Genomic DNA, 13,322 nt, shown 5'->3' on the forward strand with positions numbered 1-13,322 from the left:
CTACAGACAGAGACATCCCCTCTCTTATCTCCTGGTCTAAACAAACAGTCAAACAAGAAATATAGAATGACAAAATCAAAAGTACTTTATTTTAAATTACTTGTGTGGCAATTAATTATCATTGTATTCCTCTCTTTTCCCTTCTTCTCCCTCACTCTCTCTCAGTTTTCACAGGATCCTATTATATTGCGGAGTATCAGTGACGGCTGGCCTCCTCACCAGTCACCTCACACCTCCTCCATCCCCTCCTCCTCCTCTCCTCTCTTCACCAATCACAGACTAGACGTCAGCCTCAATGGATATACTCCTCAACCAGACTCCGCCCTAGTCCCGCCCACCCCCGAACAACAGTATCACTTTCAACAGGCCCAGAACTATTATACAGGCAGTCATGCCGCCCACGTACCTAACGAACTTTACCCTGGTACTCCTTACAGGACTAGTTCTACGACCGGTTACCATAGTACCCGTCCCTCTTTGACTTCCCCCTTGAGGGACTCTCCTCAGGCTATCGTGTACCAGCCCAACCCACTGCCTTTGTCCCCTCGTACGATGCTCCACCCATGTTCCCCTACTCCCATGTCACTGGACGAGGGTAACAGTCCAATGGGTCTCTCCCAAGAGCTTTCCTCCCTCCTCTCCCTCCCCCTTAATGTCAGTGAGTCTTCCTCTGACTATCTTGATACTTATATCGACGAGACTTCAAACCACACCCACTTATTAGACCTACCGCTATCTCAATCAAATTTCACTGATTCGTCCCCGGCCAGTCTGAGTTTGGGCGGAGACTTGACTCCCATATTAGGTAAACGACCCATGGAGCAACTCGACCTTCATGTAAAGATACCACGTGTAACGCCCTCCCTTAACGCCCCGCCCAGCAAAGAAGAAGACAACACGAGACCATCATCACTTCCGCTGCATCAGACTGAATCCCATTCCATCCAGACTCATTCCCGTTCCAGTAAGAAAAAGACTGGTTCCCATTCCGCCAACACTAGATCCGGAAATACTTCGGACACGTCAAGTGGTATATCCTCATCGAGTACCAAATATTCCAATAACTCGAATCACTCCTCCCCCTCTTCATCACCTTGTCTAGTGTCCTCTCCTTTCTCCTATCCTTCTCCTCTCCCCCTCCCTCCTCCTCCTCCTAGCGAGACTGATGTCCCTTATATTGACCCGGTACTGGAGCCTCATTCTGGTTTAGGATCAAGAGACGAGTACATGAAGGATGATCCTCTTCTTCCTCCTTCTCCTCCTCAGTCACCCTCAGTTGATCTCCATCCTCAGATACCAATATACACTGTAAGCTCCCATCCACTTATGTTAATGTAATAATTCTTTTTGTGTGTGTGTGTTACCTACATTGGTTAATTGAATCTCAACCATGTACATGTGCATGTACATGTATATGTACATGTACATGTACATATACATGTACATGTACATGTATATGGTCAATGGGCATGTATTAAGGTACGTATGTGTGTTTAGAGCATCTGGTGTTCTTGCATGTACATATACTCTAGTACTAACGTCGTCTGTGGTTGTATTGTAGTGATGGTGTTCATTTCCTTTTAGGTGAACTCTTACGATGAGTTGGACCTACACACTTTCTGTACTTCACCCGAAGTGCCTATATGCATTATTAGGGGCTTACCCGAAGCAACTGACTTTGGTTTGTTTATTGAATTATCTTTTTTGTTTGTCTTGTCATGTCTGTCTGTCTGATCACACACCACATCTACATGTATATGTATTCTTTACTATCTCTCTCTCTCTCTCCCCTCTCTGTCTGTCTGTCTCTCTCTCTTTCTCTCTCTCTCTCTCTTTCTCCCCCCCCCCTCTCTCTCTATCTCAGATCTATCATTATATTCAACTGATACTTTAATGAGATATCATGGTGAACATGATGTTGAAGTTCGTGAACAGGTACGGTACATATGTAAACCTGATGTTAATGCATTAACTTTAATAGTATATGCTATAAAAGCATTCACTAATGCCTTCTCTTTATATGCAGATATTACAAGCTGTTGACAAGAATTACGATCCATCAGGAAAGAAACAAGTCTGGAAATGTGAAAGTAGCAGGTTTGTACATCTCTTTAGCTCTTACTTTGTCACCTGTAATGACTCTCTCTCTCTCTCTCTCTCTCTCTGTCTTTGTTTCTCTTCAGGTCTTCTACTACAGTGAAGGAGTATGGTGAGTATCAGAAAGATATTTTGGAGAATCATCCAAGTCCTAAGTATGACTTCCTTCCTCGTAAAATGCTCAAGTTTGGAACCAACTGTGACTTATCCGACTGTGAAAAGTGAGTTTTCTGCTTGACCATCATCTTTATATTTTGTAATTCACATCAAATGAAGCAAGTTTAAGGAGCTTCTCCTTATGGGCCAAAGAATTTTACGAAAAATGAAAAGGAGACAAATCTCCATTTTAATAATTTTTTGTGATACATATACATGTTCTTATGTGGTGTAGAAAGTTTGAGCTGATTCCGGTCAAGTTTGGATTTTTTACGAATTTTTAAAGTTGCTTCAAAATCGAGCTAAAGTCCCTGTACTATATAGTACAGGGATTTTGGCCAAATTTCACCAAAAATGAAAAGGAGAGAAATCTCTGTTTTTATAATTTTTTCTGATGCATATACATGCTCTTATGAAGTGTAGAAAGTTTGAGCTGATTCCAATCACATTTGGATTTTTTACATATTTTTAAAGTTGTTCCAAAATCAGTCCCAACACCCTGTACTATAGTACAGAGTATATTTTGTCAGAAATACATGTTAACTAGTAGAGAACTCTTCATTTTTCTGATACATTGAATCAATTATCATTTCATCTCTCCAGATGGGGTCAGCAGTTAGACGAAATAAAGAAGCTGCCAAAGTTTATGCAGGTGCATTGTACATTCATAAATGAAATCAGACACCTCCTCTACATTATTGAGATATTTATTATCATTATCATTAATATTATTATCATGTTGTTATTATTATAGGTTAACTGTCCACAGGCTAATCTTCTCAATCATGTTGGTCACACTGTCCTTGGAATGAACACTGTCCAATTGTACATGAAAGTGCCAGGCTGCAGGACACCAGGTATAACCACTATAGCCATTCTACTATTATTATTATTATTATTATTATTATTATTATTATTATTATTATTATTATTATTACTCTTGTTATTATGTTTGTTGTTTTTTCAGGGCATCAAGAGAATAATAATTTCTGTTCTATTAATATCAACATTGGGCCAGGGAACTGTGAGTGGTTTGCCGTCTCAAACAAATACTGGGGCGTGGTACATGAGCTGTGTGAAAAGTAAGAGGAAGAGAAGAGAGAGGAGAGTGAGATCATTAAAAGCATGTACTTATAAACAAGTATATTTTTAGTTATGCTCGTACAGTATAAATCTAGTGACACTTGTCGTGTATTTTAGAAATGATAATGATGATTTTTTGTAGGCACAAGTTGAGTTTCCTTGTTGGTTCATGGTGGCCAATACTGGAGGAGTTAGAGAAGTACCAGGTCCCAGTCTACCAGTTCACTCAGTATAAAGGAGAAGTGGTGTGGATCAATCCTGGGACTGTACACTGGGTACAAGCTAATGTGAGCCAATTATAATCTATTTGTCATTTTAATATAATAATCTTACTCTTTCTCTCTCTCTCTGCTTCATTCTCTAGTCTTGTTGTAACAACATAGCATGGAATGTTGGTCCTATCTCAGCTCACCAGTTGAGAATGTCTTGGGAGAGATATCAGTGGAATAAGATACAAAGTGAGTCAATACAGTGGCCCTCCTACTACACATGCACTTGGTACCGTGAACATTTACATGTACTTGATGCTTTTATTATTGTTTTTCCTTTCCAGAGGTCCGGTCCATTGTCCCCATGATGTCTCTTACTTGGAATTTAGCAAGAAGACTAAAGGTGACTGATCCAAACATGGTCCAACAGATTAGGTAAGTAAACTGGAAAATAATAATAATGATTTTATTTCAAATATCTTTTTCCTCAGTACGTTACTTCAGAGTTCATACAAGCAATGTGAACAGCTCATCAGTTTAATGAAATCACTCGATATCCCAATCCTGTGGCATGGACACTTGGCAGGGGAACCCACCCCAACCTGTACCACTTGCCTGGTAAGTACAATATATTTATAATTTCTATACTTTTAATATTAATATTTTCTATACTTTTAATATTAATATATATATGTACATGTACATGTATGTGCACTTTTTATGTGAAAAATACTTGTATTTTTATACACAATGTTTAATGATAGTTAATTTTGTCATTAGGAGGAAGTATTTAATATCTTGTTTGTGTCTACCAACAAGAAAGGCGATCATCTTGTCTATTGTCACAAGTGCATACAACAACTTCAATCAAAGAACAAGAAGCATACTTTTAGTGTGTTACAACAAGTAAGAATGTTTTAATGTTCATGCATGATATTCCACTATTAAGATGTAACGTTATATTTATAATATTTATAAATGTTAAGATTTAATATTATATTTATATGTATTTTTATGCTGACCTTTCTCCTTTTTTTCCTATAGTACACACTCACGGACCTTAAGGAGGTTTTAAATGAATTTATGCAGCTAGTACCGTCTTAGGTATTATTATAAATAAAAACAGGAATGGCAGTAGTAGAGATTTATTATTATTTATTTTATTATTATTAATTTGATGCTGTAGTATTATTTTATCATTGCTCACACAAAGAGGCCACCGTATTATTATTATATGAACAATATAATAAACAGAATTATTATTATTATTATGTTTTTTCCTCCTGAACCTGTTATATAGTCTTAATGGACTACCCACTCCTCTCTCACCCTATCCTTTTCTGTCTATTTTTCCTTCTTTTGTTTAATATTATAACTGTAGATCTAATTCAGATATTAATCATCTGCTGCCTAAGATCCATTCCTCCTACAGTACCATTAATTTGGTATATAAAAAAAGATCTGCACTTTCTGCAAGTTCTTGGTAGGAGGACGTGGTGATTGACAGTAATTTGTGCTATTTTTTGCACCTGCTGGGAGCTTCATCATATTTTACTTTATATAAATGACATGTAGAAAGATAATATAGACTATGTTAACTGTGTTAAGTTTGTATGTGAATGAGTGTGGCTATACAGTCCATTTGAGACACCTAAAGACATAATGAGAGATGAGAAGAGAGAGTGACATTATGGTGATACCTTGTGTCCTGATGAGTTCCAAGGCACCTTGTGCAGCAGTATCTAGTACCACAGGACACACACTTGTAGCTTGAAGGAAACGTAGAAGCAATAAGTTAAGGAAGAATGACATTTACTATACTATAGTACATCAACTTAAAGCCAAACAAACTATTTCATTATTTAATGGTTGCTAGGTTTAAAACATGACAGAGGATATCCACAGACAGCACAGAAGTGTCTTGGGGGGAATTTTGAAGGAGGAGCAGCAGCTGTGAGATAAGAAGGACCTTTAACATTGTTATTATTATTCGTCTAAAAATGCAAGAAATAAAACACAAACATGTTTTATATTATACCGCTAGTTCTTCCAGTAGTGACTGGAAAGTTTTACGAAATCTCTAAAATGATAAGAAGAAAGTTAAATGTTACATCGTTGCAGCTACACACTTGTTTGAAGTGATCTGCATTTGATCTTGTTTTTCTCCTTTTCTCTAAAAATTAAAAATTAACCGTTAACACAGCAAGAGTCGAGAACACCCCCACCCAATTGCAAATATTGAGTCTTCTTGATAATAACAATAATAAATAATTTTATTTATTAATGAAAGACTGTCACGTGACTTACTCTCGGTCCCATCAGAAAAAGAAGGTAGCTTCACTTTATTGAGTAAGTGAGCAAATGAAGCATGGGGGTCATCATGATGGTTATCCTTCTCCAGTGCCTCCAGCTGTCTCTTATGTCTCCTCATGCGCGTACCTTCATCTAATATCCGCCTGTCACTACTGGATCTTGTTTTGCTTCCTAAATAACAATAATAATAATAATAATATCAAAAAATAATTATACCACTCATTTTCTTCAAATTTCTTGTAAGCCCCGCCTATCACCACACCCAAAGGTGGAGTTTGCATTCAACTTGTTTATCTTTCCATCTTGTTCTTGTTCTTCTTGCTTTTAGGAAGTGAAGTTGGTTTCTTCATTATGGGTTGCGATGGTGGAACGATCCCTCGTAGAGATGAGATGGTTAAACTGAAGAAAAAGGCCGAAAAGGTGTGGATCTAAGTCATCTAACTCTTACAGGAAATCTCTTGTTTATTTTCCTCTCTTTAGGCCGAGAAAGATATTGCTTTAGCAGCTAAATGGCGTCACTGTGCTATTAGTGCTGAGAAACTAAGCCAACCTATTGTAGCTTGTGAGTTAGGAAGGTAAGACGTGTTAAGATATTAGTGATTTCTTTACGGATATTGATTAAATTGTATTTCTATAATTATTATTTTTACTTATTATTACTTAGGCTCTATAACAAGGAGGCCATTTTGCTGGCACTACTAGATAAACCAAACCTACCAGAGAATGCATCACACATTCGCTCATTGAAGGTAAAGGAAATAGTTTAGCTTTATTCACTCTATTTTAAAAGTGCTCGTAAGATAACTTAAAAATATAAGGACATCACATTGTATAAAAATTGGGGGGGGGGGGGCTTTGGGAGCCTATAATTTTATTTTAGGAAAAACCATGCGCAGTTATTTATTTTTTTTATTAATTTAAATTTTCCAAAAAAAAAAATTTTCCCGGCAAACTTTTTGGGAAAAATAATTGTTCCTGGCAAATTTCCCAGGAAAAAAATGAAGTTAATAATTCCCCTCCAAAAAATTTTTCCAGCAAACTTTCCAGGAAAAATAAATTTTTCTGTCAAAATTTTCCGGGAAAAATTAAATTAATATTTTTGAAGAAAAAAAAATTTCCTGGCAAAATTTCCTGAGAAAAAATTAATTAATAAATTTCCCAAGAATTAATTTTTCCCGGGAAAATAAATTTTTCTGGGAAAAAGTTAATAATTTTTCCCGGGTAAAAAAATTTCCCGCAAAATTTTTCAGGAAAAAAATTAAATTAATATATTTTCTTGAAAAAAATCAAAGTAATATTTTTCTCGAAAAAATTAATTTTTCTTGGCAAATTTCCCTGGAAAATTAATTTTTTCTGGCAAAATTTCCTGGAAAAAATTAATTAATAATTTAAATTAATAATACTTTTACCCGATTTTTGAGCAACTTTAAATATTCGTAAAAAAATCCAGTTCTGATCGGAATCAGTTCAAACTTTTTACACAACATAAGAACATCTATATGCATTAGAAAAAATTATAAAAATGGAGGATTCTCTCATTTTTATTTTTGATGAAATTTCGCCAAAATCCCTGTACTATAGTACAGGGACTTCAGCTCGATTTTGGAGCAACTTTAAATATTCGTAAAAAATCCAAATTTGATTGGAATGAGCTCAAACTTTCTACGCAACATAAGAACATGTATATGTATCAGGAAAAATTATAAAAATGGAGAAATCTCACCTAGCCATTTTTGGTGAAATTTGGCCAAAATCCCTGTACTATAGTACAGGGACTTCGGCTCAATTTTGTAGCAACTTTAAATATTCGTAAAAAAATCCAATTTTGATTGGAATTAGTTCAAACTTTTTACACAACATAAGAACATCTTTATGCATCAGAAAAATTATAAAAATAGAGGATTCTCTCATTTTCATTTTTTGATGAAATTTGGCAAAAATCCCTGTACTATAGTACAGATACTTTGGCCTGATTTTGGAGCAAAATAAAGAAATTTCAAAAAAATAAAGAAAAAGATAAGAAAAAAGAGGATCACTACATCCTGTGTATTCTCTCTCTTTCTCCTTTATAGGATGTATATGAGTTGCAATTGACTCCTAATCCCGGTTTCAAGGACAGTGAGAAGTACACTGACGTCCAGTCATCGCAATACATATGTCCAGTCACTGGACTTGAAATGAGCGGTCATCATGGCTTCTGCTTTATAAGGACATGTGGCTGTACTATATCTGAGAAAGCAATGAAAGAAGTTCCATCTGAAACTTGTCATAAAGTTAGTCCAGCTCCATTGTATATTCTTTAACTATTTAAAATATTTTTAAAATTATTTTTATTGTGTTTATAGTGTGCTAAGGCTTTCGTGAAGGAGGATGTTATCATTTTAAATGGAACTGATGCCGAAGTGCAGAAGATGGCAGAGAATATGGAGGAGAGGAGAAAGAAAGCCAAACTGAGCAAAGTATGTTTATCACTTATGAAAATAAATTAAAATTAATAATAATGATGATGATGATGATCTAATTTATGTAGAGAAAGAGAAAAGCAGTCTCACAGCAAGTGGAGCAGGAGTTGACTAGTGATGGTAGTTCTGCTAGCAGTGCCCAGACTAGTAGTGGTAAGATATGAGGGAAGGGAATAAGTTTATTAGATGAATTTTTTTAATTCGCAGGTTCCTCTGACAATTCACCTTCAGACCCAGCATCTGTGCCAAAATTACTCGACCCCGATTCAGCTCAGAAATTACCGGACCCAGTATCGGTTGCTGGATCAAAGGCTACTGTAAAGAAGCCTAAACTAACAGCTGGGAAGCAGTCGATGAAAGTGTGTCCTCCACCAGCAACTAGTGATAAGACAAAGACTAAGAAGAAACCGGCTGTAGAGACTAGAGATGCTTATCGTTCTCTTTTCACTTCTTCTCATCCTACCAGACCCAAGGAACTAACTTCTAATTGGGTCACCTACTTTCCATATCATTAAGCATACTTTAACTAATTATTATCCTGTATTTGTAATTATTATTATTATTAATGATAAGTGTAATTTTACTGACAGTTTATTCTAATTGTTTTGATTGCAAACCTTTACATTTCATCGTTAAATCTGTACAATAAAATTGAGATTTAATTATTAATGGTAAAGAAAAACTTATACCAAGTGAACACAATGTATTGTGTAAGTCAAAATATACACATTTAGTACTTTTTCACATTCCATCATCATCTTCTCTGATTTGATCTTGAAAGACATCAAAATCATGTATCAAGTCATCGATGGTCAGGCGTGACAGCACTCGCTCTTCAATGTCCTCTTCTTTCTCTTCTGTCCCTTCTCTTCCCTCCTCACTAGTCAAAGTACACATTGATGCTAGTTCATGTATCAACTCATCCTCCTCCTTTTTCTCTTCCTCTCTCTCATCCTCCTCTTGCTTCTCTTCCCATTGTAGCGTTTCGTTAGAATCAGAATCAGAATCATCAATATACTGATCCTCCTGTTGCTGTGGGAATGATGTGGTGACACTGCTTAGGGGTGGAAGATCAAAACCATTAAGAACTACCCTGCTTTGAGCTGTCTCATCATTGCTTGCTGCTGTAGTGCTTTTCCCTGGCAGCCAAACAGAATCTCCCTCTCCAGCATTGACTGGTACATACATATCCTTATCATCAACTAGTTCATATTGATTGATAGGAGGAGAAGAAGAAGTATTATCAACAGAAACCATGAATAAAGATGAAAGATCATATGTCTTTCTTTGAGAAATTGAGTGAGAGGATGAGTTCTTCCAGATTTGTTCCACTGAAGCATTTAAAGCAGCCTCAGAGAGTGATTGCCTTACTCCAGTTACAACTGGTGATCCTTCAGAACTCGGAGTGTTTCTACTGCTTTTTGATGATTTCTTGATCTTGCTACTGCTACTGTTTGTTTGTTTGACTTTTAATGAGCCATTCTTTCCTTTATTTGCTTTGGAAGGAGGCACCAATGCTGGTTGCTTTTTTGATGATAACAGCCCAGTAGATGATCCAGAGCATTCTAACATTAGTTCTTTTGCTATTGGTGTTGTATGCAAATGATTCTTTGCATCTCCATCCTTTAATCCTGACTGAGCCTTCTCTGCTGCAGATTGTGTAGTTGCTGGTACTGGTTCTGTTACTAGTGGTGTGGGGCTAAGCTCTTGAACAGACACAGAGCTAGCAGCCTTGGGTACACTGACTGTATCAGTAGTCTCAAAATTAAACATTCCATGATCAGAGTCACTGCTGTAGAACAAATTATAAGGAGATATCATTACTGAAGACTGATTCTGCTCATCCATATCATCATCATCCTCCATAACTAATGGCTGATGAGGAGTAATCTTTGGAGATGCTAGTGGACCAATTGAACTAAAGAATGAAGGATTGGCTTTGACTCTTTTTAGTAGAAGTGTCTCAAAGTAAGAGGAAGCATTGCTGCTATGATTATTGGTGCTCATGGACTCTAAAGAACTTAATAATTTCCTCTCAGCATCATCACTTGGAGCAGCTTGAACACCACATGAGACAGATTCCACAGCTACATTACATAAATTGCATTAAATGATAATTTACTCAGTGTACTATGTCTTACCAATTGATGATGTTTCTTGCTCTTTACCAGAGTTTCTCCATGATCTTAATGCCTCTTGGAACATTGTTGCACTGGCTAGTTCATCATAGTTACCCTCTAGTAAAGAATGATCCTTCTCTTCTTCACCAGTTCCAACAGACAATTGAGAAACATCATTGTCTGTTTGATGTACTTTACCAGTAAACTGCTTCACCTCAAAAAGAGCATTTAATGACTATTATTATCTATTTATAATGTTTACTTACTGCTGTTTTTGCCAGTGGCCTCACGTGATGCTTAGAAAGAGATCCTTTGTGATGAATCTTGACAAAACACATGTTACAGTAATTCTCTACACACTCAATGCACATCTAATAATGATAAATAGAATGTAATAATAATAATAATAAGAAATGAATGTAATATGTACCATGGATGCATGATACTGGTCACACTGCCCACACTGAATCTTCTCTGAAAGAAAAGTATCGACGATAATGAGAACAATGTACTGACAATGTATGTGAGGTGAGTACTAATGAGAATATAGGTACTGAGAAAGGATTGAACTGCTCAATTTTTTGATTGCAGGGAAACTTGGGCACGTAATGTGTATACCTAATCCCATCATTACTTACCTTTTAATACAGGATCAGGCTCTCTACCAGTTAATAGGCTCACCCTAACATTCTAAAAATTAGTTAAATAATTGTAATTTGTAATTATTATGGTGGTATGACTAACCTTCTTATTCTTCCCTAGTTTTTCCACTCCAGTTGTGTTACTGTTGTTCTTCTTGACTGATAGTGGTCCTCTCTTCCCTGACTCCCAGTATGATCTATTGTTTGTACTAGCCCTAGGGAGTATACCATTAATCTGAGACTGTACAGTCATCCACTAACTCTCTTTGTGCCTTCTCCACTGACATCATTTCCTTCAGCATCCTCAGTCTCTCTTCCATGCGTTGGTTCTCGAGTTGAAGACGGTTCCTACCATCTGGCTCCATAACTGTTTTAAAATAAATGTGTGTGTTACTATGGTTACAATAGTTCTAGCCACGCCTTAGGGTTAACATTAGATCTAACATTGCTGCAGAATAATTGCTGGATAATGGGTAATAGTATTTTCCTAGTTTTTTGAGCAGAGCAGGCAACCCTGGCATTACATCAGTGATGATCTCGGACTCTCTTTCATTGTTTTTCCTCCTAAATATGTACATGTATAATCTACACTACAGGCTCTTAAGACTACACAGCAAAGCTAAATGGTCTCTCTTCTATTGTAATGGTAAATTCCTTTAACATCATGTGGTATTGTTGCTGCTATTGTTACATCGTGTAGTCACATACACACAGGGAGTGGGCCACTAAATCTATTTACAAAACTATCTGCTGAGCTACCACAACAGTTGATAAACACACCCACAGACATTTCTTTGGTCAACAATGCTTTCAGTACAAGTGGTTGTCTTCTTGTTGAGTGTCAGTGAAGTTATTAGTCAATGTCCACCTTCCTCAGGTAAGACACTGGATGTGTATAATAACAACTGTATAGGTTTTTATAGGTATCTACCTGAGGCATAATGGAACCTGTTATACTAATAATGGATCATTTTTTACTGACGGTAGCATCAGACCAACTCCTCTAGAGTGTGCATTACCTGGTGCTACTCTGAATGGTGGAGAATGGATTGGTCCTAATGGAGAAGTTCCTTGTGGCAATGGTAACAATCAAAATGTTCAATGTACTACTGGTTCCTCAGCTGCTAATCTCAGTGTTTTCATAAATCCACCAAACTTTCTTGGGGCACCTGGTGATGGCCAGTATATGTGTTGTCTACCCACTAGTTGTTCAACTCCTGGTACTAACATCATCACTGCTAATATATTCAGTAAGAGGAGACTATAATCACTTACTGATGTAATAATTTTTCATTTGTAGGATTTGTAGAGATAGAATCATTTACTGTTACTGATCTTCCTTCTGATATGACAGTATATCCTCAGGAATACAAACTGAATTGTACTAAAATTGGAAATAATCTCTATGACATTAGTATGAGCATTAGTAGTACTGCACTGGCTAATTACACTAATTGTCATGATCCTAGTAATAATTGTCCTGGTACTGATTTAAGTGGTCCTGTTAGAAACACAGTAAGATATACTGTTAATATCACATGGGATGGAATGACTGTCAGTAGTGGATCAATCAGTCAATCAACCACTGGAGATCAAATGTATCAGTGTAGGTTAGCAGATCGTCCTGATGTTAATGAAATAAGAATACGTAATGTAACTATAAAAGGTAATGTCAATAAATAATGCCAATAATCTTGATACCAAGAAAATTATTAGTACCAGCAACTGCTCCCTCTTCTCTTACTGAGGTCAACAAAGCAGCTACCACTATCACTGTCAATTGGACTTCACTTAATTCATCTGATGCTGATGGATATGTAGTCAATGTCACTAGTGACACAGACACTGTGCAGACAGTACAGGTGGAGGGAAGTAGTAATAATACAATCACACTGAATGGACTGGGAGGAGGATCAACTTATAGCATCACAGTCAGAGCCTATCAACAATTACTGGGACCTGCTAGTAGTGCAATCAGTGTTTTCACTCATTGTCAGCAACAAGGTATTTTAATTTTAATATAGATCATTATAAAGTTAAAATTGATTTTATAGGTATCTATTTAGAATATAATGGAAACTGTTATCCTAATGGATCATATTTTTGGGATAGTAGTGTCAATGCAGTTACTGAAGCTATATCATGTGTGTTACCTGGTACTAATCTAACTACTGGTCAGTGGGTTAGAGTTGCTGATCCTGATGATCCTGTTGACTGTAACAGTAATAGTACCAGTGATCC

At 36.5% G+C, this 13,322-nt stretch overlaps 4 protein-coding genes and 1 long non-coding RNA gene across 5 annotated transcripts; 3 read left to right on the top strand and 2 right to left on the bottom strand.

Annotated features, from left to right (window-relative positions):
* The first annotated feature begins 6 nt into the window (after positions 1 to 6).
* Positions 7 to 4,974, top strand: LOC100637155 (lysine-specific demethylase 6A-like). Its single transcript, XM_020008684.1, has 15 exons — positions 7 to 81; positions 166 to 1,308; positions 1,585 to 1,681; positions 1,865 to 1,935; positions 2,027 to 2,097; positions 2,184 to 2,318; positions 2,857 to 2,905; positions 3,008 to 3,110; positions 3,221 to 3,335; positions 3,479 to 3,623; positions 3,701 to 3,794; positions 3,890 to 3,980; positions 4,037 to 4,163; positions 4,326 to 4,451; positions 4,590 to 4,974. The coding sequence occupies exons 1-15, from the start codon at positions 67 to 69 to the stop codon at positions 4,647 to 4,649; spliced, it is 2,442 nt and encodes an 813-aa protein (XP_019864243.1). The 5' UTR covers positions 7 to 66; the 3' UTR covers positions 4,650 to 4,974.
* A 109-nt stretch (positions 4,975 to 5,083) lies between these two features.
* Positions 5,084 to 6,122, bottom strand: LOC100637282 (zinc finger HIT domain-containing protein 1-like). The gene is made up of 7 exons (XM_020008689.1): positions 6,075 to 6,122; positions 5,853 to 6,029; positions 5,675 to 5,718; positions 5,584 to 5,625; positions 5,445 to 5,539; positions 5,246 to 5,326; positions 5,084 to 5,196 (listed from the first exon to the last, which is right to left on the bottom strand). Exons 1-7 carry the CDS (start codon positions 6,079 to 6,081, stop codon positions 5,175 to 5,177), a joined length of 468 nt encoding a protein of 155 aa, XP_019864248.1. The 5' UTR covers positions 6,082 to 6,122; the 3' UTR covers positions 5,084 to 5,174.
* Positions 6,123 to 6,153: 31 nt separating this feature from the next.
* On the top strand, positions 6,154 to 8,957 carry LOC100638710 (protein RTF2 homolog). Its single transcript, XM_003383639.3, has 7 exons — positions 6,154 to 6,278; positions 6,339 to 6,433; positions 6,523 to 6,607; positions 7,931 to 8,131; positions 8,204 to 8,317; positions 8,389 to 8,473; positions 8,528 to 8,957. Exons 1-7 carry the CDS (start codon positions 6,210 to 6,212, stop codon positions 8,833 to 8,835), a joined length of 957 nt encoding a protein of 318 aa, XP_003383687.1. The 5' UTR covers positions 6,154 to 6,209; the 3' UTR covers positions 8,836 to 8,957.
* A 4-nt stretch (positions 8,958 to 8,961) lies between these two features.
* On the bottom strand, positions 8,962 to 11,476 carry LOC109593713 (bromodomain adjacent to zinc finger domain protein 2B-like). Its single transcript, XM_020008685.1, has 7 exons — positions 11,343 to 11,476; positions 11,185 to 11,296; positions 11,079 to 11,130; positions 10,871 to 10,914; positions 10,707 to 10,811; positions 10,462 to 10,654; positions 8,962 to 10,407 (listed from the first exon to the last, which is right to left on the bottom strand). The coding sequence occupies exons 1-7, from the start codon at positions 11,444 to 11,446 to the stop codon at positions 9,062 to 9,064; spliced, it is 1,956 nt and encodes a 651-aa protein (XP_019864244.1). The 5' UTR covers positions 11,447 to 11,476; the 3' UTR covers positions 8,962 to 9,061.
* An 85-nt stretch (positions 11,477 to 11,561) lies between these two features.
* LOC109593718 (uncharacterized) lies at positions 11,562 to 12,384 on the top strand. The gene is made up of 3 exons (XR_002191128.1): positions 11,562 to 11,727; positions 11,782 to 11,958; positions 12,005 to 12,384. It is a non-coding gene; the product is annotated as an uncharacterized LOC109593718 (long non-coding RNA).
* Positions 12,385 to 13,322: the final 938 nt, after the last annotated feature.

Source organism: Amphimedon queenslandica, unplaced genomic scaffold, assembly GCF_000090795.2.
Source record: "Amphimedon queenslandica unplaced genomic scaffold, v1.1 AMPQUscaffold_13508, whole genome shotgun sequence".
Classification (NCBI taxonomy): Eukaryota; Metazoa; Porifera; class Demospongiae; order Haplosclerida; family Niphatidae; genus Amphimedon; species Amphimedon queenslandica.